Source organism: Gorilla gorilla, chromosome 11 (genome assembly GCF_029281585.2).
Source record: "Gorilla gorilla gorilla isolate KB3781 chromosome 11, NHGRI_mGorGor1-v2.1_pri, whole genome shotgun sequence".
In the NCBI taxonomy this organism is placed as follows: Eukaryota; Metazoa; Chordata; class Mammalia; order Primates; family Hominidae; genus Gorilla; species Gorilla gorilla.
Window position 1 is genome coordinate 110,578,632 of NC_073235.2, and position 25,813 is coordinate 110,604,444.

The 25,813-nt window shown below is 41.4% G+C and overlaps 1 protein-coding gene across 2 annotated transcripts in view; it reads right to left on the reverse strand.

Annotated features, from left to right (window-relative positions):
• The window catches only part of PLEKHM3 (pleckstrin homology domain containing M3), a 203,710-nt gene that overhangs the window by 133,499 nt on the left and 44,398 nt on the right, over positions 1-25,813 (reverse strand). For both annotated transcript variants that reach the window (XM_004033125.5, XM_055379506.2), the window contains one exon: positions 21,083-22,018. In XM_004033125.5, the coding sequence (XP_004033173.2) occupies positions 21,083-22,018 (936 nt within the window). The remainder of the gene's footprint in view (positions 1-21,082; positions 22,019-25,813) is intronic.

Below are 25,813 nucleotides of genomic sequence, written 5' to 3' on the forward strand. Positions count from 1 at the left end.
ATACATGTGTATGTCTCTGTTCATTTAATCCTCATACCAATTCTATGAGGTAGGTATTATGCCCATTTTACAGAATAAGAAACTGAGGCAGAAGATGAAAAAGTAATTCTGTCCACTGTTGTACAGCTGCTTAAAAGGCAGAGCCTAATAAAAGTGGCAATGTGGCATTTTCAGGTAGTTATCTCCTTTTGTAAGACATTAGAAAAACTGTCCCCTGCAGATGACAAAACAAGGACAAAAACTATGAATCAATTTACATAAAAGAACATAATTTAGCTCATCAATGAATATAGCCTGGGACATCACAGGCATTAGCATCACCTCTGAAGATGAAGGGTGAGGGGAAGAAGAACACAAATCTATAAAGTAAACAGCAGAAGATAAGAGATGAGGAAAGGAGGAAGCAATCACTATTGTGGAGATCGAGGAAGGCTGTGTCGACACAGGGGCATTTGAGCTGGGTCTTGAAGAAGAGAAGAGATTTTGGAAAAGGAACGTTCATTCATAAAGGCTCAAGTCAGAAAAATGGAAGCACCTTTGGAAACACTGGATATTCTAGTTGTCTGAGGCTCATTGTAAATAGAGGAGTATGAAGAAAAGAGCTTGGAATGATAAAGTGAAGCTAGAACATAAGAATCCTGAGTGCTCAGAGTGAGAAGTCCTAATTAATAAGATATAGCACTTTGGGAGGCTAAGGCAGGCAGATCACGAGGTCAGGAGTTTGAGACCAGCCTGGCCAACATGGTGAAACCCCATCTATACTACAAATACACACACAAAAAAATTAGCCGGGCATGGTGGTGGGTGCCTGTAGTCCCAGCTGCTTGGGAGGCTGAGACAGGAGAATCACCTGAACCCAGGAGACGGAGGTTGCAGTGAGCCAAGATTGCGCCATTGCACTCCAGCTTGGGCAACGGTATGAGACTCCGTCTCAAAAAAAATAAAGAAAGATATAGGAACAACCAGAGTTTGAAGCAGAGTAGCAACGTAAACTTAAAAAAAAAAAATTTTTTTTTTTAAATTTTGGAGACAAGGTTTTACTCTGTCACCCAGCCTGGAGTACAGTAGTACAATCATGGCTCATTGCAGCCTCAACCCCCTGGGCTCAAGTGATCCTCCCACCTCAGCCTCCTGGGTATCAAAGGTTACAGGTGCATGCCACCACACCTGGCTGATTTAAATTTTTTTTTTTTTTTTTTTTTTTTTTTGCAGAGACCCAGGGGTCTTGCTATGTTGCGCAAAGCTGGTGTTGAACTCCTTTCCTTAAGCTATCCTCCCGCCCTGGCCTCCCAAAGTGCTGGAATTACAGGCATGAGCTACCATGCCCAGCTGCAATGTATGCTTTGAAAAGATTAATTAGCAAGAAAAGCTGGAAGGGGAGGGAACTAGTTGATAAGTTACTGCACCAGTTTGACTTGATTAGGTGGTGGTCTTGGAAACAGGAAGAAAGAAAGAGAAGGAGATGGCATGGAGACAAAATGCAGATGATCTGGCAACTGACAGACGTTGGGGGCATGCAAAGGGACTGTTAAAGATGCTCATGATGTTTCAAGCCTGTGACTCATGTGAGAAACCCATCAATTAGAAGGAGCAGGTGGTTTGGGGGAGAAAATGCTATTTGAAGCATTTAATCCAAAAAACATAGTTCAAAAAATTTGAGCTACCAGATCTACTGATGCTTAAAGCTCAGGTGATTAAGAATAATTCCCCTTATTGTACAAATCAGTTTGAATTGTATATTCTGTTAGTTGCTACTGAAAGCATTTGATATACTTGATATCAAATGATGGTTGGTGAAGGTCCTATTTTTATAACCTACTACTTTCACTTAAATTTACGTAAGATGCAGAGGTCTCAGATTATAAAACATTATGTGGTGGCTGGGCGCGGTGGCTCACGCCTGTAATCCCAGCACTTTGGGAGGCCGAGGCGGGTGGATCATTAGATCAGGAGTTCAAGACCAGCCTGGCCAACATGGCAAAACTTTGTCTCTACTAAAAATACTAAAAATTAGCTGGGTGTGGTGGCAGGAGCCTGTAATCTCAGCTGTTTGGGAGGCTGAGGCAGGAGAATGGCTTGAACCCAGGAGACGGAGGTTTCAGTGAGCCAAGAATGTGCCATTGCACTCCAGCCTAGGTGACAGAGCGAGACTCTGTCTCAAAAAACAAAACAAAAAAAAGTATATGGTATGAAATAATCAACATCTATTTCAGCAGAAGACATTAATTAATTTACAAAGAAGTGAGAAAAAGCTAGATGAAGAAAAGAAGACATCATTGTAGGCCTTGACCTTTGGTAGCACAGCGGTTCTCAACCAAGGGAGATTGTTGTCCCAACAGGGGATATTTGTAATGTCTGCAGACATTTTTGGTAGGATGGGTGGGTAAGCTACTGATATCTTAAGGATGAAGGCAAGGAACATTGCTAACCATCCTACAATGCACAAGACATCCCTCCACAACAAAGAAGTATCTGGCCTAATATGTCAATAGCGCCACTGTTGGAAAAACCCTATGACAACAGAAAGACAGGAGGGCAAAATAAGAGATCAATATGCTGATCCTACTTAATCACTTTTCTCTGCTAGCAATGGATATACCATCTATTATGGGAAGGAGGAAAAGCCCTTTCACCAGTTCTACTTTCTTACCTTAAAAAATGATTTATGCTGGTAGGTTAAATTAGTGTCATGAAAAAGAGGCACCATCATCTACTAGACTACCTGCTAGTAACATCTGCTCCAAGCTTGGCTCTTTTCTTCACAAATTAATCTTGGTGAAACACTGCTCACCAAGAACTCTTACTTGAAAAACAAGTGCATAAACAGGGCTCAGCTGAGCTGATGATTTCAGACATGAAAGCTGCTAGTGGTGGATGGAAAGAATGCTTCTTGTCACAGTTGACCTCCCTCTTTCTCTATCAGTTCTATTTTCAACATGGGGCTACCAGGATTCTCTATATATTCTCCTGCAATCTCAGACAGGAAAGGAAGGTCAATCTCACCATCCTTGAAACAAGACAAATGCTGGGCTGGGCTACTTGAAGCACTGAGAGCTTCAGGGGAAGATGTCTAATTAAATAAACTCTTGACTGGATGTGGTGGCTCACGCCTATAATCCCAGCACTTTGGGAGGCCGAGGTGGGCGGACCACCTAAGGTCCGGAGTTCGACAGCAGCCTGGCCAACATGATGAAACCCCGTCTCTACTAAAAATACAAAAATTAGCCAGGCGTGGTGGCACACGCCTATAATCCCAGCTACTTGGGAGACTGAGGCAGGAAATTGTTTGAGCCCATGAGGCAGAGGCTGCAGTGAGCTGAGATTGCACCACTGCACTTCAGCCTGGGCAACAGAGTGAGTGAGACTCCATCTCAAAAATAATAATAATAATAATAAAATAAAATAAACTATCTTACTGGAATGTTTCTCTGAACCAGTGCCAAGCCATATTAGAACCCGAGACAAAAGGAGAAATCAGGAATTCTAATCCTGTCTCTAGTTAAGCTTTTATATTTTGTTAATCATGGACTTTTTACATTAATTTTGATTTTTAAAGAATATCATATTAACATATTTTTAAAATCTTTATTACAAAGGGTTTTTCAGCACTTCCTTAAATTCTGTACCCAAAGCACATGCCTCTCTCACCTTACCCTAGTCCCAGTCCTGTTCTGAACACTTTTGCCTCACAGAGAATCCAATGTATGCTGCACTTAACATTTTCTACAGTGATTTCCCCTGGTATTTAGCATTATATTAAACCACTACTAACTCTCTTTTTGTGATTCCCCAGTTACATCTCTCTTTTATGATTGCTTCAAAAGGCCAAGAACCTCCTTTTGGCTTAGAGGTTCAGATTATTTTGGGGGGTTACCTGAAAAGCAACCTGTCTTTTCTTACTGTTTCTGGAACTTACATTTTCTCCCAGCTTGGATTTATTTAGAAGTCGCTTCTTACATCAGTCTCCTCCACTCTGTAGCTTCTATCACATACAGTGTCCTACCAGGGTCCCCTCTGACTTCTCTTTCATGCCACTCCCCATTCCTAATGCCTGCTTCTCTTTCCTCATATTTTAGGAGAGTCTCATCTCTTTGAACTTTACAGTATCCTGAAAACAAAACCTGTCCTCTCCTTTGCTAAAACCTCCTAAAAAACCCTGACAGCATTTCTTAGAGTAATTCTACTTGAGCCATTTTGGTAATGATAACAATTTGATAAAATTAAAGTCACAAGAGTGGATCTGAGCAGTGCTAGGAACAGTCTCAAAGTGAAAAAGATTACTTTCATCAGCTTCCTTTAAATCCATGCTTGAATTTCTTCGTTTTCACCCCAACCAAATTATTTATGTTGTGCAAGATTTAGGGACTGTCTTGGTGTATTTTCTCTTCCTTTATTCTTTTCCCTTTCACCTTCTTTCCAGGCTTTTCTATCTCTTTAGAAGCACATGTTTGTGACTACCTCCAAAGCTAATCTTTTAACTATACATTTAGTATTTGCAGATAAGCTATTTGTATCAGGTTATTTAGACTTACTAGGTAAGATACAAGTGGAAAACTCCTATTATCTGGAACTCCTGCTTCTGGGGAATTCCCTAGAGTGATATTCCTAGCTTCTCTCCCCATCCCTTATCCAGCCCTCCTCACAGATGGAGAAATTAGGTATCTGACTGCTGAGTTAAGAAGGACCCGGGCATGCTCAGCTTGGCCTTCAGGAAGCAGGTTTCTGTCTGCTGTGATAAGAGGACATGATGGCCTTCAGGAAGCAGATTTCTGTCTGCTGTGGTAAGAGGACATCATGGCCTTCAGGAAGCAGGTTTCTGTCTGCTGTGATAAGAGGACATCACAGCCTTCAGGAAGCAGGTTTCTGTCTGCTGTGGTAAGACGACATCACGCCCTTCAGGACTCCAGCTGTGGCCAGGTGAGTAAGTCCATCTAATTTAGGGGTCCACTCTATAATAATAAATGTGATCTATAAGCAATATATGTGATATTTTAATCCCCATCTTCCTGCCTCTTGGCATAAGAAAGAAGAGGTATTATTCATTTATTAACCCTGTAAAACTCCTGCAAGGATGGTGGCCCACACAGACAGCATCTAATAATGGGAGTGGAGAGGAAAGGGAAAGGCACTCAGATGCATGTTGGTAGGTGACATTATTGAGAGATGAAGATCACACAGGAGAGTCGGGCTAAAGGGGCTGCCTGGAAACCTTTAGCATTATCAGGAAACTTTTACTCAAGTTAAAACTCCCTAGCCTAACAATGGATGAGAAACATCATTTTCCCAAAGGTTTTCCATCCATTATGAGGCCATAAGACGACTTCTCTTTATCTAAGAGATCATTTGGGGAGCCTCCCTGTAATTTCTGGGGAAAAAAATTGCAGTGATGTACTAATTACTGAATTAGGATATGTCACTTTTGGTTCAACTGATATTTTATAACATTTGAATTGTACATAGTCAAGACAGTTTAATCTTCCCTCAAAATAGAGTGTTGAAGAGGCTGACCCACAAGACTGTGAAAAGGCTGGCTCGGGGCCATATAATAAATCAGTGGCAGGACTATAAACAGAAGACCAAGCTCTTGTGCTCCTAATTTATTACTTATCCCACGAGTGTGGATGCCTCCCAGCCACCACATCATGTGTGTCTATTATTTTGTCTGGTCTGGGGCTCAAGAAAAACATCTTTATTGATGAAGATGGAGAAGGAGACCAAGACTCAAACTAAGTCAATCCTCTGTGTCAGAGGTACAAGTCTGCTGATTTAAAAGAGAAGTAATTTTCAGCAAAGTTTTTGGTTCAGCCCTACATGATTTACTTCCTTTATAGAAAAAATATGGGTAAGGCACAGTCCTTGGTACACTGGTATGTACCTGGTTAGAAAGTGATTTTTCAATCTTTTGGAAATTGATACAAACCCATATGTCTTAGGTTTTAGAATCCCAGTTTCCTTCTGGAAGTGGTATATGGTAAGTACGACATTTTTTTTCAGTTAAAGGTAATAAATAAAATCAATTCTGTGGTTGCTTTTATATCCATTTAAGAAAGAAACACCTTCTATTTTTAGCCAAGATTTAAGAAGGATATCTGGGTTAGATAGTGGAGATCACAGAGTCACTGAGTGTGCTTGCCCATCGTCCCACCACTCTGAGTTGCGGCTCTGAGAGGGCTGCAGACAAGCTGAGCAGTCCAGAGCTGGTCAGTTTCTTGTCTGCTTGGTCCCAGAAGCACCCAAAAAGATATCACCAGAAATCTCCCTTCCCCAGGTGGATGCTGTCAGTGTTGGAAGTAGCTGACTGGAAATGAGGGAACAGGGCAAGTAGGCCAAAGCTTCCTCATTCTGTGGGGGGAAATCACACACATCATTCATCCTCCTTTCATCCAGGTTCCATTTTTGCTGTGGAAATGTCCATTCAATGTCCTGGGCTATTGTATAACAATTTGTCTAGTCTTTGTCCCTGATCTCTGGCAGGGAGCTTCTAAAACCCTTGGAATTTCCCCAAGTGATATGAATATCTTTGTTATTCACGAGCCCCTAATATCACACCTGAGTTTATGCTAATGGTGAGTCACAGTGGGCCACTAAATAGCCTCAGAATGGGGGGTGGTCAACAGAAAGACCAACCACACAATTAGAGGGTTGGGACTTTGAGCCAGCCTGACCTCCAGGAAGGGGAAGGAGGCTGGATATTAAGTTCAGTTGCATGGCCAATGATTTAATCCATTATGTCTACATAATGAAGCCCCAGTAAAAACTCAGGACACTGAAGCTCAGATGAGCTTCCTCACTGATGATCATAACAATTTGATGGGAAGGTGATGCAGCCTGATTCCACAGACAGAGGGCACAGAAGCACTGCATTTACGGCCCTCCCACACCTTACCTTCTAGTCTCTTCATTTGGCTGTTCCTGGTTTTTATTGTTTTGTAATTTTCCTGAGTTCTATGAGTTGTTCTAACAAATTATCAAACCTGAGATGGGGTAGGAACCCTCAAATTTGTAGCCAGTCAGTCACTGTGCAGGTGGCCTGGGAACCCCCTGAACTTGCACTGGCATCTGAAGTGGGAGCAGTCTTGTAGAGGGCTGAGCCTTTAATTTGTGAGGTCTGTGCTAATTCCGGGTGGTCAGTGCCAGAACTGTATTGCAGTATCTAATTGGAGTTGAAACAGATTATGTGCAAATAAACCGTGCAAATAAACTCTGACAGTGCAGTGCCCAGAGCAGGGGATTGTACCTTACATCTGAGGAATCCTAGTCCTGCAGAGAGGGTATTATGGTTAAGTAAGGTAGGAAATGTTGTATACTTTTCTCTCACATTACGAGAATAAAGGCTCTAAGAGGTCCTATAGTCAAAAAGAAAAAAAAGACGTGCCCGGGAACTTGCAAGATTATAATTGGTTTGCTAAATAGGGAACATGTTAACTGTATCTACAGATGACTCCAACCTTGGATTCCTAGAAAAGATGGTGAAAGTAGGAAACCTAATGGTGGGTGTTGGGATGGCAGTTCAAGCATTACAGTGGAGAGAATCTGATAGGTCCTAAGTCAGTGTGCCGGGATGGAGAGGGTGTTTTTGAGAAAGTAACATTCATGTTAGTGGCCTGAAGAATGAGCTGGGGGTCGTGCTGGGGATGGCAATACTCTGAGGAGGCAACTGCATATGCAAAGGCTCTAAGGTGGGTGAGCAGAAAGTGGTGCATCTGAGGAACAGAAGAAAGCCAGTGTGGCTGGAACAGTGTGTAAGGGAGAAAGTGGCAAAAAGGCCAGAGTTGAAACTGAGGAGGTGGGCAGGGTCATTAAGGATGCTGGTCTTCATTCCAAAAGAAGTGGGAAGACACTGAAGAATTGTAAAGAGAAGACTACCAGGGGTCAATCTGAATTTTAATAAGATCACGCTTGCTGCAGTTGAGACAAGATTTAGAAAAAGTCAGAATGAAAGCAGGAAAACTGGTTAGAAGGCCACTATAGTCATCTTGGTGAAAGATGACCCAGCAGCAAATAAAGTGAGGGAAGTAAAGGAGATCTCAAAACTCAAACACCAACTATGTTTACCAAGTATAAAATAAAAATTAGGCACGATATTAGGATGTATTAAAAAGGAAGCTGGAATGTAGGTAAAGAATTCGGGCTAACTCCTTCCTTTCTTTATACTCGCCACCAGGTAGACCCTGTTAGAACATCATTGACATTTCCAGAATGTAAAGAAAACATGGAAACCTGGAGATGTTTCAGCAGATTGATACCCCAATGGCTAACATATTGAACATATGTAGAAGAAATAGTTAAAGGAAATGTGCCTATATAAACTAGAGAAAACTCAAGTATGGGTTGACTCATTCACTAAGAACATCCTGGCCAGGCATGGTGGCTCATGCCTATAATCCCAGCAGTTTGGGAGGCTGAGGCCGGCAGATCACCTGAGGTCAGGAGTTTGAGACCAGCCTGGCCAATATGGTGAAACCCCGTCTCTACTAAAAATACAAAAATTAGCCAGGCGTGGTGGCACATGCTTGTAGTCCCAGCTACTCAGGAGGCTGAGGCAGGAGAATCACTTGAACCCAGGAGGCGGAGGTTGCAGTGAGCTGAGATCACGCCACTGCACTCCAGCCTGGGTGACAGAGTGAGACTCCGTCTCAAAAAAAAAAAAAAAGAACATCCTATGGGCTAAACCATTGTTTCTCAAACTTCGTATGCACTCAAATCAATAGGAAAGCTTGTTAAAAAATCCCAGAGATTCTGATTTCAACAGGTCTCGGGAAGGGTCCAGTCATCCCTACCCAAATCATACACATGATTCTAATGCAAATGATACTCAAATCACACTTTGAGAGATCCTGGGGTAGACACACTGGTGCTGGGGCCCTGCCCTCACAAAAGTAAAACGCAAAGTCATAGGCCCATGACAGGAGTCCATGAGAGTGGAGGGAGGGAGGCTGCAAAGGAGAAATGTTCGATTATATCTGGAGCATTAGAATTAGGAGTGGAGGGGAAGGCGGTCAATAAAGTCTTGCAAAAAAGTCTTTAGGGGTGTAAAAGATTTTTCACACCCAGAAGTCTTCAACAAAGTACAATGCAGAACCATAACCAACATGGTCAAACATCAGCTGTCCTCCTGATCTCACTGCTTTTCAGGCTTGCTCCATTTTTCACCTGAAAAAAGGGAGGGAGTTTCACGCTCTTTGGTTTTTTATTACTGTAATTTAATTAAAATTTTTTTATGTTAACATATTTCAAGGTATAAAGATGGATAGCCATACATACAGGCATTTATCCTACTGCAAAATTAACCTGTACTTTACCCCCACACCTCAATTTCTGGGACTGTGTATGGTCCAAGTTTGCTGAATGTACAAATGATTAGATGAAAATATTAATGCAAGAAATAAGTTGGTACTGCTATATTACTAGATTTCCTTACCTAGTGGATATATTTTAAAATGGCAAGTTTTTCACTTAAGTATGTTTCTGTCTTTAGGGAGTATAATAGATTTTAGAAACTCTCAAGTAGCTTTTATTCTTAGGTCCATGAAAAGCTTAGTTTTTCAAGGAACTTAGCTAGAAATTAAGGAGAATCTTAACCTGCCCAAGTTTATCTTAAAACTGTACCTACACCAGTTTCTCTCCCAGTGAAAGGTCAGTAAATAAAAACTTTGAAGTCAATGTGGAATCCAATGGTACATTAACACTCTCTTTAGAAGTTACGCCGGAAATGAACACATGATGAGAACAATGTTAACCAAAAAAGGAAGCTACAAAAAGGGACAAGAACTTTCCAGACCAAAGTATAGCAACAAAGACTAGGAGAAATGAACGGCTTAAAAAAAAAAAAACGACAGCACAGCTATGGCCTATGAAGTTCAGGAAGGTCCATCAAAAGATCTATATCTTCTGAAATTCAAAATGATTTTATTCTTCTGAAACATATCAAAGACCAACATGTGACTTCTATGATGAGAATACCAGGAATAAATCAAAAAAGCAAATTTATATCCTATAAAATCAAAGGGCCTACGTATATAAAGTGATCAAATCTCTTTGAATTTTAGGATATGAAATAGTTTAAAACACAAATTATATAACATTCTTCTTCCATAGACTCGCATTACTACTTTAGTATGTATTCATATTCTTCTTATACATTTATTTTTATTTAAAATTATTTCCTGGGCTAGAAACTTAAGACTGCAAAAAGTAATTTATTTAATGATAGACATCAGAGCCAGGAAAAGAATTTCCATGTCCTGTCTCCTTAGTCAATTGATATTTCTACTAGTTTAAGTTCTCTTCCCCAAAGGAAAAAGGTATTACTTATTAAATAAAGTTTAAATGAAGGACCACATTAATCTCATTTTCTCTAACCCTCTATAGACATTCAAAGGATCACAAAATGAGAGATAAAAGGAACCACACAGAGCAAAGTCGGTCCCTCTAAAATATGCCAGACAGAGGTGGAAGAGTTGGAAGGAAAGTCTAAGACCTTTGAGTTCAACTGTGAGTTATAATTACTTATTTATTTGTCTGGCTTCCAGTTTTCAAATTCTGTAAGGACACAAAATGAGACTGATTGCCTTGTTCACTCTGCAGAAAGCATAGTGCTTAGCACATAGTAAGGCTTCCACAAACATTTGCAGAAAGGCTGAATGAATAAATCTCTATCTTGCAGATGAGAAAATTCTAAATCAGACAAGTTAAATGACTTGTCTTAAGGTCAAAATTCCAGGCCTCCTGCCATTCTACTCATTTTCACCCATGGCCATCAAGTTTTCTTAAATAAGAAAAAATACAATCCACTCTGGATATTTTTGTTACCTTGGCCCAACAGGATTACACATAGTAACCCTCTTTTCTCCTCTAAGTGACAGCCTTCAAACATGAGGGGATAATACTTGTGTCTTCCCTATTCTAGGTTACATTGATTTGCATGCTATGGTTTTTAGCTCCTTCACTATCACACATCAATAGATGTGGATGAGTATTTTTTCTTTTTTTTTGAGACGGAGTCTCGCTCTGTCGCCCAGGCTGGACTACAGTGGTGCAATCTTGGCTCACTGCAACCTCCACCTCCCGGGTTCAAGGGATTCTCCTACCTCAGCCTCCCGAGTAGCTGGGACTACAGGTGCCTGCCACCATGCCCGGCTAATTTTTTTTTATATCTAGTAGAGATGGGGTTTCACCATGTTGGCCGGGCTGGTCTCGATCTCCTGACCTCGTGATCCACCCACCTCGGCCTCCCAAAGTGCTGGGATTACAGGCGTGAACCACCCCGCACCCGGCCTAGGATGTGTATTCTTAAAGAACAGCATACATAACTGAAGTTTCCAGATATGGTCTGGCCAGGGCAGAGTGCAGCGAGAATATTACCTCTTCTTTATGGATCTGTTTTGTAAAAGCTTTCCTTTTCTTTCTTTTATTTTATTTTTTTAGACAGGATCTCACTCTGTCACCCAGGCTGAAGTGCAGTGTCATGATTATAGCTCACCGCAGCCTAGAACTCCTGGGCTCAAATAATCCTTTTACCTCAGTCTCCTGCACAGCTGGGACTACTACAGGCATCAGCCACCAGGCTGGGCTATTTTTTTTTATTTTTCATTTTTTGGTGGAGACAGGGTCTTGCTATGTTGCTCAGGCTGGTCTCAAACTCCTGGCCTCAGGCAATCCTCCCACTTCAGCCTCCCAAAATGCTGAGATTATTGACATGAGCTACTGCACCAATCTTGTAAATGGTTTTCATGTAGCCATAGCAACACAAATGCTGGCTTCACGGCTGCCTCATTTGTATGCCCACATGGGCTGCTATTAGCTCAGGTTTTCTCTACCTTCTATCTTTGTGGTTAATTTTCTAATATAAATAGAGGACTATTTCTCCCTACTAAATCTCATCTTGTTTGTTTTGATCCATCCTCTAGCTTAACGTTTCAGAATCTCAATTCTGTCATTCAGCATATTAGCTCTCCAAACTAGTTTTGTGATAGCTGCAAATTTGATAAGTATGCCTATAGTATCTTTATCCAGGTAATTATAGTTGTAAGTGAGCAAATACCATTAGGTTGGTGCAAAAATTATAGCGGCTTTTGCCATTAAAAGTAAGGGCAAGAACCGCAATTACTTTTGCACAAACCTAATAATAACAGCTAGCCTCATATGACACTTACTATGTGCCAGGCAGCATTCTAAGTCCTTTAACTCAATTTATTCTCACTACAAACTAATAACGCAGATGTGATTATTTTCTTACATCTGATGAAACAGTGGAGGTACAGAGAGGTTAAGTAGTTTACCTAGGGTCGCACAGCTGGTGAGTAGAACCAGAAACCCAAGCAGTCTGGCTCCAGAATCCTTGCTCTTAATTACTAAATTATCCTGCTTCTCATTATTATTGTGTACCTTTACTGACAAACTTCTAGACTGAGAGGGAACTATTAGACAACAATCCTTGAGTAAAACTGCAAATTATTCACAAAACAATGCACATACTACAATCTCTGATAACCCAAGTTAACAGATTGTAGTATGTGCATTGTTTTGAGGGCTTTGCCAAATGCTTTCCTGAACACTAAGTGCTATATAGCACAGACCTGACCTACTTCTCTAGTATTCCTCAATTTCTTTTGTGTGCCCTCAGACTATAAAGTCCTGGGAGTTACAGACCACAACTACACTTCCTCCTGTATCTCCCAGAGCACCTACTACAGCATGAACACACAACAGAAAGTTTTATCTTTGATAGATGGTAGCAAAAGCCAAGGAGATTTTCCCTGAGTTAAATTCTGTGGGAACTAAGGACAAAGTTTAAAGTGGGGTTGGGGGTGGGGGGCCATTTTAGCTCTTTAGCTTTCAAATTCTCTAATACAGATTCTCTGACATGAGCAGAGACAGGGATGTAATGGTCTCCAAGCCACTGGCCATGATGGCTTGACCCTTGGTCACCCCATCCCATTCTTCAGCTCACTCCCTTCAAGCCCTCCATAGCCTTGGGAGGCTGGGTGTTTCTATAAGTATTTGAAGAGCACAACCTGCACCTCATTCTTATTTGCATATCCCAAGGTGCCTGTCAGAGTGGGTGTAGCACACAAAGAGGGGTTTGAAAACTCCCAACTAAAACTTCACCTAAGGATTTTACTATAAGCAAGCCCTCCACAGTTATATTCAAAGTTGGAAAAATAAAATTTAGCCCTTTATCGCACACAAATACCTAGGGATTTCTCCTCTGGGAGACAACAATCCAAAACACTCAATAAGAAAATGACTTAGACAATACAACATAAGAAGGCAACAATACGCTAAACATTCTCATGTATCCAAGTTGTTTATATGTTTGGGGAAGGGTCATATCTGAGTTTTCCTTCATTGTCTTTTCCTCCCCCAATTAGCTACATACCTATTCCCTAACTCTAATAAATCTTCACCTTATTACTTCTAAGTGGGAGACAAATTTGAAAATAGTAGTAAAGATGATAATTGGAGATATCAAGGAAAGTCAATTTCCTTATTTCCACCTCTCAGTTCCTTAGAAGATCTGGCTCTTTGGCTACTAAAGGACCCCCCAATTTTTCACATGGGAATGAAAACAGATTTTGGCTACCTTAGAACTTCTTGTTTTTCAAGAGCGTAATACACAATGACCCTTCTGGGCACTTAGAGACCAACAGATCTTTCTTTACCTAGATTCACATTCATAAGAAGTTCCCAAATTCGATTTCCCTTTTTCTTAAGAATTGCTATTCTACATGATTTACCCAGAAGCCAATAAGTAACTAACTAGGTCCAACCCAGAAATACTGCTTACTTCCAGACTGGCAGCCATTTAATGAGTAATTAACCACCCCATACTTTCTATCAAGGATGCTTGTATTGCTAGGGTAAAGGTATCCTTTATGTCTAAATGATGCCATAAAACAGGCCTTTGCCAGAAATACGCCCTCATTTATCATATGAAATGCCATGTGGTATTAGCAAGGTCGATAATGTTTGTTTAATATATTTTGCTTTCATAGGAGCTTGAAATGATTTGTTTTTGCAGCTGTAACAGAGTTAAATTAGGGATTTAGCTTCAGCTTAGCTAGTTGAGCATATATAACTAGGAGCTATTAATTATCTGCCTAGAATCCTTTGGTCATCTTCCCACAACTTACAGCATCCTTGGAGGACTAAGTCACACCAAAAGCAGCCAGATTTTATCCTTGGGTAATTAATCTTGGCTTCTTGGTTACTAACGGGAGGCTAAAAATTTGAGTTTTTATTTCTTATTCCACAACTCCCCCCACTAAGCATATAAATATTATTAGTACATAGATTTTTTTCTAAAGTTGAGCAAGGAATTTAAGATAAAATCTTAGTGCAAAGGCTAGTTTCAGACATCCATTCCCACAAATAAAAAACTAAAAAGCACAACTTTTCTGGCCTTAAAGCACCAATAATCAGCCCCCTTCTCTTTTTCTTTCTTCTCATACTGCTGTTCAGGCTTAAACAGAGTACGGGGAGAGGAAGTTAGCTACAAAGATAAACTCATCAAAAGCCTGTCCTACAATTCTAATTGCCCTCTACCTGTTTGTGAACGTTAGCTGGGAGCAACCGCTGAAAAGCTTTGGGGGAAAAAAAGCAGGGAGGAAAATAAGGCAGGGGAGAGAAGAGAGAGAAGAAGGGAAAGAGGGGGTGGGGTGGGGCAAAGAAAAACTAGAGTGCAATTCAAACAAAAATGAAACTCTCTCTCTCTCTCTCAAACACACAAAGAGGAGGAAAATGCCCCCCCACACCCCACCCCAGGTCCTAACAACATACTTCTTTATCAGAGATTCATTGTCAATCAATTAGCCCAGGCAGCAGGGGTCTGTGATGGGGAGGCACCCAGGGAAACAATGGACAGCCCTGTTGTATTACTATTTAATCACTTTTGCTAAATAAATAGAGCAGCCCCGAGGTGCTGTCATGTCAAGGGAATTTATAACAAAAAAAAACTTCATTTTTCATTGGTCATTACTTTTTTCCCTCCAGGACAAGAGAGGGTTATTACTGTAGCCTTAAGTTCCATCTTTGTGTTTCTTGCCTTTGATTCCCACTCAGACCCTGCCACTTTCTGGCACTAATTTGTCAGGCTGAACAAAGAGGGGATTTGTACCTCCTGTAAGGTCTCAATTAGGAATGGCTTCTGCTGTATTATGTGCCATTCAGAGAAGACACAATGCCGGTAATTACAGGAATTTGCACTAAATGGCTGAAGAATTCACAGCAAAACTTCTCCCCACCACCTCTTGGGTTTACCCCTCCCAAGGGTTGGAGGGAAAAAAAGAAAAGCAAAAAAGCTCTTAATGCCAGAGAGATGTAATTACCAACAGCAGTCCCAAGAGGTTAAACAGCAGCCAAGGAGTAAAACCATAAAATCTGACACAGTGAAAATGGTGTAGGGGATCCCCCAGGCTCACTGTTTTTCTTGCTGTCTTTGCTGTTAACATGTTCAAATTCAGTTCAGAATTGGGAACACTGCCCTACAGTGGGCCATCCAATTTCATCTCCAGATTACAAAACAGTCATACAAGGAACACTTCCAAAGGTGAGCTTTGCATCTCTTGTCACACTCAGAAACAAGTCCTTGGGCCCTTTTATTATAGTACTCAACTGCAAGGTTTCTTGATTGCTAGGAAATTATAGGAAAAATATCTGTGTGTGCTAGTGCCAAGAAAACTATGTATCTATTAAGTGCAAATAGGTAGGTACAAATGTCAAATTCCTAAAGAAAACAGAGCTGCTTAGATAGGAGGAATAAGTTCTAGTGTTCAACAGCACTATAGGATGACTACAGTTAAAAATAATACATAGTTTCAAATACCTAGAAGGGAGATACTGAATGTTCCCAACACAAAGAAATGATAAATGTTTGAGATGATGGATATGCTAATTACCCTGATCTGATCACTATACATATGTATTGCAATATCACTATGTACACCATAAAGATGTATATTGTGTCAATTAAACTTTTTTTAACTAAAAAAAAAAAAAAACAGAGCTATTGCCTTAATCTAATTTATATGGCATTTTGTGAATAACCTAATATAGAATCACATACAGGTATGCACTTCATAAATATTTTAATAAGCTGTATAGTCATTTGTTTTAGCATTAATACTATAACACCACAGATTCCCCATTGCCAAACACAATTTTAAACCTCAACCAGTAATTTCACCGAAGAAGCATGCCTCATTTGCTGCTACAGGTGTCCCTGAAAAGCTGTACCACCAAATTAACTGTTCCTACATACCATTCCCATCATGTGCTTCTCTGCTCAAGAACCTTCTGTGACTTCAGGGTCAAACATTAAATGTAATCTGAACTGTCTTTATTTTTATAGGTCAAAAATGACTGAAAAATCTGCAATTTCACATAGTTCTACCTGGTACCATCTCTGAGAGTTCTCTAACCCAATGCATGGGCATCACATCTGTAGCAATTGTCACAGCTGCCTTTTGACATTCACTGATGTGATTATTTGATTCATGTCTTCCCTAGTGGACTGCAAATTTCATGAAGGCAAGGACCATGTCTGCTTTCCTCCAGCACTGACCCATCTAGGTGCATCCAAGTTTCTGGGCACACAATAAATGACAGAATGAATGAAACAACTAAGTTTTCAAATTTCAAGAAGTAGAACTAGCAAGTGTAAGGGTCCTAGAGGTAGGCATGATAATAGTAGGTTCCAGGAACAGCAAGAAGACCACTATAAGGCTGGGCACAGTGGCTTACGCCTGTCATCCCAGCACTTTGGGAGGCTGGGGGGTGGGGGGGCGGTGGATCATGAGGTCAGGAGTTCGAGACCATCTTGACCAACATGGCGAAACCCCGTCTCTACTAAAAATACAAAAATTAGCCGGGCATGGTGGCACACGCCTGTAATCCCAGCTACAAGGAAGGATGAGGCAGGAGAATCACTTGAACCTGGGAGGCAGAGGTTGCAGTGAGGCGAGATCATAACACTGCACTCCAGCCTGGGAAACAGGGCGAGACTCCGTCTCAAAAAAAAAAAGAACACAACTATGGCTGGGGCTTCCTAAGCTCAGTGCAACCCTGGAGCTGCAGAAGAAGCCATGGAACAGTCACACATAATCAGATACAACTATCAAAAATCAAGTACACATTTAAGAAATATACCGTTATGTATCAGCATATATTTTTAAAACCATAACCTCAGGCATTTTTGGATAACCATGGTCCATTTTTTTCTGCAGGACTATTTAAATTTTAAAGAAGGATATAGAAAATTCTTCACTTACAGAAATAATTTAATGAAATAAGGCCAATTGCCCTATTTTGTAGATTTAAAAGCCAACATTTGTGGCTCCCCTGAATAGCAAGTAAATGACATCATAACAAAGAGCTACTCCATACAATCTTCCACTTTTAAAGTTTATTCATCCAAACTATTTAAAGGGGGAAGAACTAAGTAGACATAAAAACTTATAAAGGGGCACACTAAAACCATGAAATACAGTGAATTAGCCTCTCCTTAAAATAATACATAAAGCCAAAACTCATCAAAAACAATGTGCTGAAGTTTTTGGCATTTTGGAAGATCAACATGCTATGTGCCACCAGCTTTTTCACTGAAGGTGTGTTTTTATGAGGATGCAAAGTTAGAAGACATAGGTACAAAAGGAAGAAGCAGCTGGTTTAGATTAACTGTGTTTGTGAGAAACACAGATCAATTTTTAGCGTTCCATCTGCTATAATAATCTCTGATATAATGAACAGTCTCCCAGGTAATTTAAAAAACATTCAGAAGTTTGCTTAACAGGTTTTGGCCTTTTTCTTTTGAGACTCTGCCCCCTACAGGAGATCAGGAAATAAAGTATTCCTACCTAGAAAACCAGAGTTCAGCCTGGCGCAGGCGGTGGCTCACGCCTGTAATCCCAGCACTTTGGGAGGCTGAGGCAAGCGGATCACCTGAGGTCGGGAGTTTGAGACCAGCCTGACCAATATGGAGAAACCCTCATCTCTACTAAAAGTACAAAATTAGCCAGGCGTGGTGGCGCATGCCTGTAATCCCAACTACTCGGGAGGCTGAGGCAGGAGAATCGCTTGAACCCAGGAGGTGGAGGTTGCAGTGAGCTGAGATCATGCCATTGCACTCCAACCTGGGCAACGAGAGTGAAACTCCATCTCAAAAAAAAAAAAAAGAAAAAAAGAAAAAAAGAAAGAAAACCAGAGTTCAAGTGCTGGTATGAAAAACAACCTGGTAAACCACAAGTATCACAAAGCAACTGAATGCAGCACTTTCTGAGGGAAGAAAGGGCATATAAATGGAACAGCTTTTCTTTCTTTTCTTTTTTTTCGGAATGTGCCACACTATACAAATTAAGACCGACTTCTCCCTGTCCCAAATTAGAAACCTGTCTCTCTCTGCCCCATTCGTTAGAACTCTGAACCAAAGCACAAAGTTAAAAGTCAAGCAGTGCAAATAAATTTTAGACTGCCTTCCTCCCCTAATTCCGTACTACTACCCTTACCCAACCTATCCTCCACAAGCCAAATTTCGTGAGCACAAAATTTAGACAGCAAAGGGAAGCATCCTATCATATGGAACCTAACTAAGGCAACTGCCAGAAATTTCTATTCCTGCCCATTATATTATAATAATACGTTTCCTGTTCTTTTCTACTCAGCTTCCTTCTCCCTCTTTTGCTCACTTTTCTTTTTTTCCTGATTTCATTTCTCCATCTGCTGGATGCGAATGAGCTTGCTGAATGGCACCTTCTTACCTACATTTCTCCTTCCTCTTGAGTGTCAGGAATGCTACGAATGCAGTGCAGAGCATGGGTAGTGCACACTCCATCAGAAGGCACACTTCTGAGAGGAAGGTGAATTAGGCAATACCTCTTGTGAAATACCTGAGGCTTTTCTTCCCTCTTTTACTAGAAAGTTTCTTGATTCAGCTACTCCAATCTCCACATCTTGAGAACTAAGCTGAGCTGTTCTTCCTTACTCCAATAACACAACAGATTTGCTGACCACGTCTGTAATCTAAAGCCACGGAAGTGTACCATAATTCCAGGATGTCCAGTGTAAGCACTTAGTAAATTATTATTGAATGTCTGAACTTAAAAATATATGTACTAGTATAAGACACTGAAATGTCAGTAATTTCTATTTTTTTAAAAAACTGCTAAAACTAGTATCTCATTTCAAAACCATTTTCCAAAAGTATCTGGGTGACTTAACACAGGTCTTTCATACCTACAGATACATATATATAAACTAGTAGAGCTTCTTTTTTTTTTTTTTTTTTTTTTTTTTGAGATGGAGTCTCGCTCTGTCGCCCAGGCTGGAGTGCAGTGGCACAATCTCAGCTCACTGAAACCTCTGCCTCCCAGGTTCAAGCGATTCTCCTGCTCAGCCTCCTGAGTAGCTGGGATTACAGGCGCCCACCACCACACCCGGCTAATTTTGTATTTTTAGTAGGGACAGGGTTTCACCATATTGGCCAGGCTGGTCTCGAACTCCTGACCTTGTGATCCGCCCGCCTCGGCCTCCCAAAGTGCTGGGATTACAGGTGTGAGCCACCGTGCCCAGTCTAGTAGAGCTTCTTAACTGGCTCAGTGTTTCTGGTCTCTCCGATCCCACTCTGCAAGTTTCTGGTCCACAATCACCGAGGCCCTTGAGTCAAAGCAAGGATGATTCACTCAGTCCTCACTTTGGGTAATTTATTTTCCATAGAAAAGACTAGCATCATAACTAACCTAAGTTCAAAACGTGGGTTTTCAATGGCCACCTTTATTTGGCTTTTTTCAATGCAGGAGCAAGGACAAAATTTTAAATGTGGTTTTGGCTGGTGGTGAGCTTCTTGATGATTTTTAAACAACATCTTAAACCTAATAGACTTGAATTAAAACCTTCCAAATCAGATTTCCATTTAAAGCCATTCTCATGGTAAATTTAATGTCACAAACTGTGGGGTTTAATGGAAGGAAAATAATTTTATTTAGTTTATAACAGATATCTAGATCGGGTTCAGTGAGGTTTTAAAACCTTTTTTTTTGAGATGGAGTGTCGCTCTGTCGCCCAGGCTGGAGTACAGTGGTGCAGTCTCAATCTTGGCTCACTGCAACCTCTGCTTCCTGGGTTCAAGTGATTCTCCTGCCTCAGCCTCCTGAGTAGCTGGGATTACAAGCACCCACCACCAAGCCTGATGAATTTTTGCACTTTTAGTAGAGATGGGGTTTCACTATGTTGGCCAGGCTGGTCTTGAACTCCTGACCTCAAGTAATCCACCTGCCTTGGCCTCCCAAAGTGCTGGGATTTCAGGTGTAAGCCACTGCACCTGGCACAATTTTTATTTTTATTTTTATTTTTTTGGTAATTTTACTGTTTCAGGAAAGGTGGAAAGAATGGGGAGTAGAGGAAAGATGCAGTAATAAGCTTTTACAAAATAAGATTGTTGACCTCAAACTCCACTTTGCATCTCATCCTTACATAGCAGTTCCAGAAGGCCCGGGCTTCCCCATGATGGGCATAAGCCCATAGTGACTCAGTGGTCATCTGCTGAATCATCATTTACTCCGCCTTTAGCCACCCCCACATTTTCTGTCAAGACTGATTTTCTAGATTTCACCTTAAGAGGATTTGACAAGGTCCAGATCAATGACAGTTACTGACTGTGGCCATTTTCCTTGCCTAAGGAGTTTTAGTAGTCAGCTTTGGACTTGAATGTTTCTTATGAGACAATTTGTGACATCCATATTCACAGTGACCTTTATTCAAGAAAGCAGAGGGAATGGAATCACAGCCGACTCAGGAAACCTAAATTCTAGTCTGGTTAGGCTTTAGCCAAATCATTTTGATTCAACGGGATATACCATAGCTGCTTCTATTTACTTCAACAGCATGGGATAAAGATGGTCGTCCTTATGTTTTAATAAAGTAATTTAATATAGGATGTTTTAATACAGTAAGCTTCTCGAGGAGAGATACTTTTTATAAACAGGAGATAGCTGTGACTAGCCTATTAAGGGGATTTTTAAAGTGAATTCCAATTGTGGGGTTCAGGATTGTTCTTTAATAAGCTATAGGCTGAAAATCTGCTTCATACCTGCACATTTGAAACTCTGAGCAGTGAGTCCTCGTTCCAAAGACAAAGTCGTCAAAATGCTCAGGAAGCTGGTAGTCACAGATTGGCGTTTGTTCTTCCTGAGTTCATGCCCACCCATTTGATCCTTGGGTTTGTTCCTCAGTGTGACTTGCAGGTTTTGCTCTGAACTCCTCACCACATTGGCAGCTATCTTCAGAGCCTCCATCCATTCCTGAGCCCTCTGTCGGGTCTCAGCTCGGAGGCGAAGGACATCCTGGGGGAAAATGACTTGAAAGCAAGAGTCGCAGCCATCCAGGTTGTCCATCTGGACAGCCAGACACACGTCCACGTTGTAGCTCAACAGTGGATCCTCGTCTAGCTTGCCAGGCTGAAAAGCCATAAGGTAAGCCCTGCTCAGCACAAATGTAAATGCCTTCCAGTTGTTTTGGACAGTAAGCCTGTAGAGAGTCCCTGATTTGAGGATGTTTTGGTACTGTTTGGAGCTGTCCAGGACAGGGGACGGTGGCAGCAGCCCACTGGTTTTCTTCTGGAAACCATGATTCTGTGTATAGTCATCATGATGGCCAAGCCCTGGTAAGATTGTCAGCTCGTTCTGCCGCCCCATATAACCGGGCACAGCAGCATGCACTACTTCCCAAAGCTTCTGTCCCCAGTCCAAAGCCTCCCATGGTGACTCTGCCTTTAGCTGTAGCTGAGTGTTGTCATACAAAACAGTATCCACCATCCTGGCCTCCAGGTTGCCTAAAACAGATATGCTCTGGAAGTGTGAAAGCTGGTACGTGGCATAAAGGTTTTGATTCCCACTGCTGTCGAGGCTGTAGAAGTATAAGTTGTAAGGTGAAAGTTCTGCATAACAGCTTTGCCAGTAACTGTCATGGTCCTTTCTAATCTCCAGGTAACCCTTCTTTAGAATGTTTGGGAATGTCTGCTTGTGTTCTAGAAAGGAAAAGAGAGGCAAAGTATTGATTAGAATTAGTTATAAGAAGGCAGGCACAAGAAACCACACAGATCAGGGCACAAGAAACCACACAGATCAGGGACTGACAGTCTTCTGGTTCAAATTAAACAAAATAAAAGTAGTAGAATCCCACGATGGTACCTAACTGGCAAGAAATAGCCGGGGAAATCTTGAGTCTAAAAACTGTAACTAGGAGGCTGGGTGCGGTGGCACACACTTCTAATCCCAGCATTTTGGGAGGCCAAGATGGGAGGGACTGCTTGAGCCCAGGAGTTCAAGACCAACCTAGGCAACATAGTGAGAGCCCGTCTCTATAAAAAATTAAAAAATTAGCTGAGCATGGTGGCACATGCCTGTAGCCCTAGCTACTCAGGAGGCTGAGGTAGGAGGATCACTTCAGCCTGGAGGTTGGAGCTGCAGTGAGCCGTAATCATGCCACTGTACTCCAGCCTGAGTGACACAGCAAGACTCTGTCTTAAAAATAAAATAAAAATAAAAACTAGAACTAGGGTGGAATCACATGTACAAGAATAAGTATGGGGCATGGAACGTGCAACATCAACGGAGCGTGCATCAATGTGAGATGCAGAGGTCTGTGTGGAAAACAGAAATACTGGAACAACTGTGACTAGTTATGCCTTGTGAATCTAGGAACCAATCACGCTTTGCCAGGGTTCCATGTTTTCTAGGTAACAGTCTATTAGGTTGGTGCAAAAGTAATTGCGGTTTTTACCATTACTTTTAACGGTAAAAACCGCAATTACTTTTGCACCAACCTAACAGTACCAAATACACAAGAGAGAACGTACCTTCTGCCACTGGACCTAACTCCCTGCTAATACTTTTATCTTTCCTCAGGTTGGTAAAGCGAGGAAGGGTCAATGAATAGGAGCAAGCATAAAATGTGCTGCTCACAAACTCTCATTTCTCAGAAACCTTCAGCAGCCTTCAAGGCCAGTTCATGGGCCTTCTGTCTAGTAATCAGAGATCCAAGCTTGACTTGACTAGCTCACTTTTTAGGTCTCTGCTTAGATGGCAGTTTTCTCTCTGAGCCTGACTGTGCTTATGCTGTCCCCTGAGCTTGCAATGCTCCTTCCAAAGGCTTCAATCAGCAACTGCACACTTATCCTCTTTCAGAAAGAGAGTCTGTCCTGATTCCCCCAGCCTCGCCTACACACATGCATGCATGCCTGAGTCAGTATCAGGTATCACTACTAAATTATTCTTCTATCATGGGCTCTTAGTTCAGGCTATATTATAATAGCTTATTTACATGTCTGAACAAATAAAATAAGTCTTAAATTTTTTTTAAGGCTGTCTTTCCTGCTGGACAATCAGTTCCACTAAGGCCAAGGGTAAGATCTCTCTTTTCATTCTTAGACAACAGAACATTGAACATTGCCTTGTACATAGCAGGTACTTAATAAGTACTTGTTGAACTAGAAATAAGGTACCTAGCACAATGCTCAGCACATAGTAGGTATAATTCTCCTCCTATCTTCTTTTCTCCCTTCCCCTCTGTTTTACAAGTCATGCCATCCATAATCAATGATTAGCTGCAATATATACTAGTTTAGTACTTAATAAAAGGGGATTATCACTTGAGAGATTTCCTGACATTCTTATCAGACATGAAAATGACATCCAGTCAGGCGCAGTGGCTCACGCCTGTAATCCCAGCACTTTGGGAAGCCGAGGAGGGTGGATCACCCGAGGTCAGGAGTTCAAGACTAGCCTGGCCAACATGGCGAAACCCATCTCTACTAAAAATACAAAAATTAGCTGGGTGTGGTGGCATGCGCCTGTAATCCCAGCTACTTGGGAGGCTGAGGCAGGAGAATCACTTGAACCCAGGAGGCGGAAGTTGCAGTGAGCCGAGATCATGCCATTGCACTCCAGCCTGGGTAACAAGAGTGAAACTCCGTCTCAGAAAAAAAAAGAAAGAAAGAAAATGACATCCATGTGAAGGATGTCAATCATCTCCTCCCTGGTAGAGACTTTAATTTCTGAAATGTTTCTCAATCTCTTTGCCAACACACATTGGAGACAGTCATAAACTAATTGAGACATTCCCTAAAAAAGATAAATCATACTGCCAAAGGGTATGATTTCTGCTTTTGGCTAAAGATTTCTGCTTTTGACTAAAGAAAAAAAGAGTAATACAGGTCTAGATCTTAAAATAGCAAACCAAAAGTGAAAAGGAGAGAAATGAGGCTGAGAAAAGCCAGTTTTACCTGCTTTACATCTCCGGTCCTGACATTCATTAGTATTTCTGTGGTAACTCAAAAGCCATTAATTTCTTGCAACCCACACTAATCCCTTTGTAGAAAGAGATAATGGATGCCTATTTGCAGGTTATCTTTCTCTTCTGATAATGCAATAAGGGAGGCAGTGCTGTTAGTGACACTGCTGCCACCTCTCCTGATCTCATTTCCATCAAGCACTGATGATAGTTCAATCTTTTCCACAATAAGACTTAAAACTATGTGTCCCTCTATCCCCATCCCTACTGTGACCCAAAGGCTCAGCTGAGTCTGCTGAGTAAAATAAAAACCACCTCTCCTGCTTTTAGCTAGGAATTTTCCTCCCCTCTTCTTATCTCCCTGTGAGCTTTTAATAACAGCTCCCAGGAATTAAAAATTCTACTTTAATTGGGCCCAAACCAGCAGCAAGCCTGGCTAAAACCTCACTTCTTTCTAACTATATGAGCTAGGGTGGCAGGTGCCAGCTTGGGTGGACTGAATGAGAAGACCGGCGAGGGAATCTTCAAGGTTCCCTCACCTTCTAGATGCAGAATAAGAAGAAAAAATGCACTGGGTACCAACATTTTTTCCCCACTCACTAAGCAACATTTCCTATCTCTGTTCTCCCAACTCAGCTTCAGCCCTCTTTAAGTGGTACATTAAATTGAAACAGAAAATAAAAACTGTGAATCCTAGAATCCCAGGAAATGGCCTTTTATTTATTTTTATTTTTTGAAACAAGGTTTTACTCTGTCACCCAGACTGGAGTGCAATGGCGTTATCATGACTCACTGCAGCCTTGACCTCCCAGGCTCAAGCAATCCTCTCACCTCAGCCTCCTAGCCAGCTGAGAATACAGGTACATGCCACCACACCTGGCTAATTTTTGTATATTTTTAATAGAGACAGGGTTTCACCATATTGCCAAGGCTGGGGAAATGGTGTATTCTTACTGGCTGCTGTTTGTCATGTAATTTTTTGAAAAATAAGAATCGGCCGGGCACGGTGGCTTACACCTGTAATCCCAGCACTTTGGGAGGCTGAGGCGGGTGGATCACCTGAGGTCGAGTTTGAGACCAGCCTTGTCCAACATGGAGAAACCCCATCTCTACTAAAAATACAAAAATTAGTTGGGTGTGGTGGTGTGCGCCTGTAATCCCAGCTACTCGGGAGGCTGAGGCAGGAGAATCACTTGAACCCAGGAGGCGGAGGTTACAGTGAGCCGAGATTACGCCACTGCACTCCAGCCTGGGCAACAGAGAGAGACTCCATCTCAAAAAAATAAAAATAAAAAAAGAAAAGAAAAACAAGAAGAAAAATAGCAAAGGTGATCAGGAAGCTATTTTCTGGAGTATCCATTCCTCTCTGGAGGATCTGTCTATATCATACCTTATTAATATATTGTGTGTGATATAAAAGTTATACATCTGATCATAAAGGGCTAGAGAACTACCATCTCTCTTTAATCTCTAACAATTCTTTCTACTGGATCTGAAGTTTATTTATTTGAGACAGGGTCTTGCACTGTCA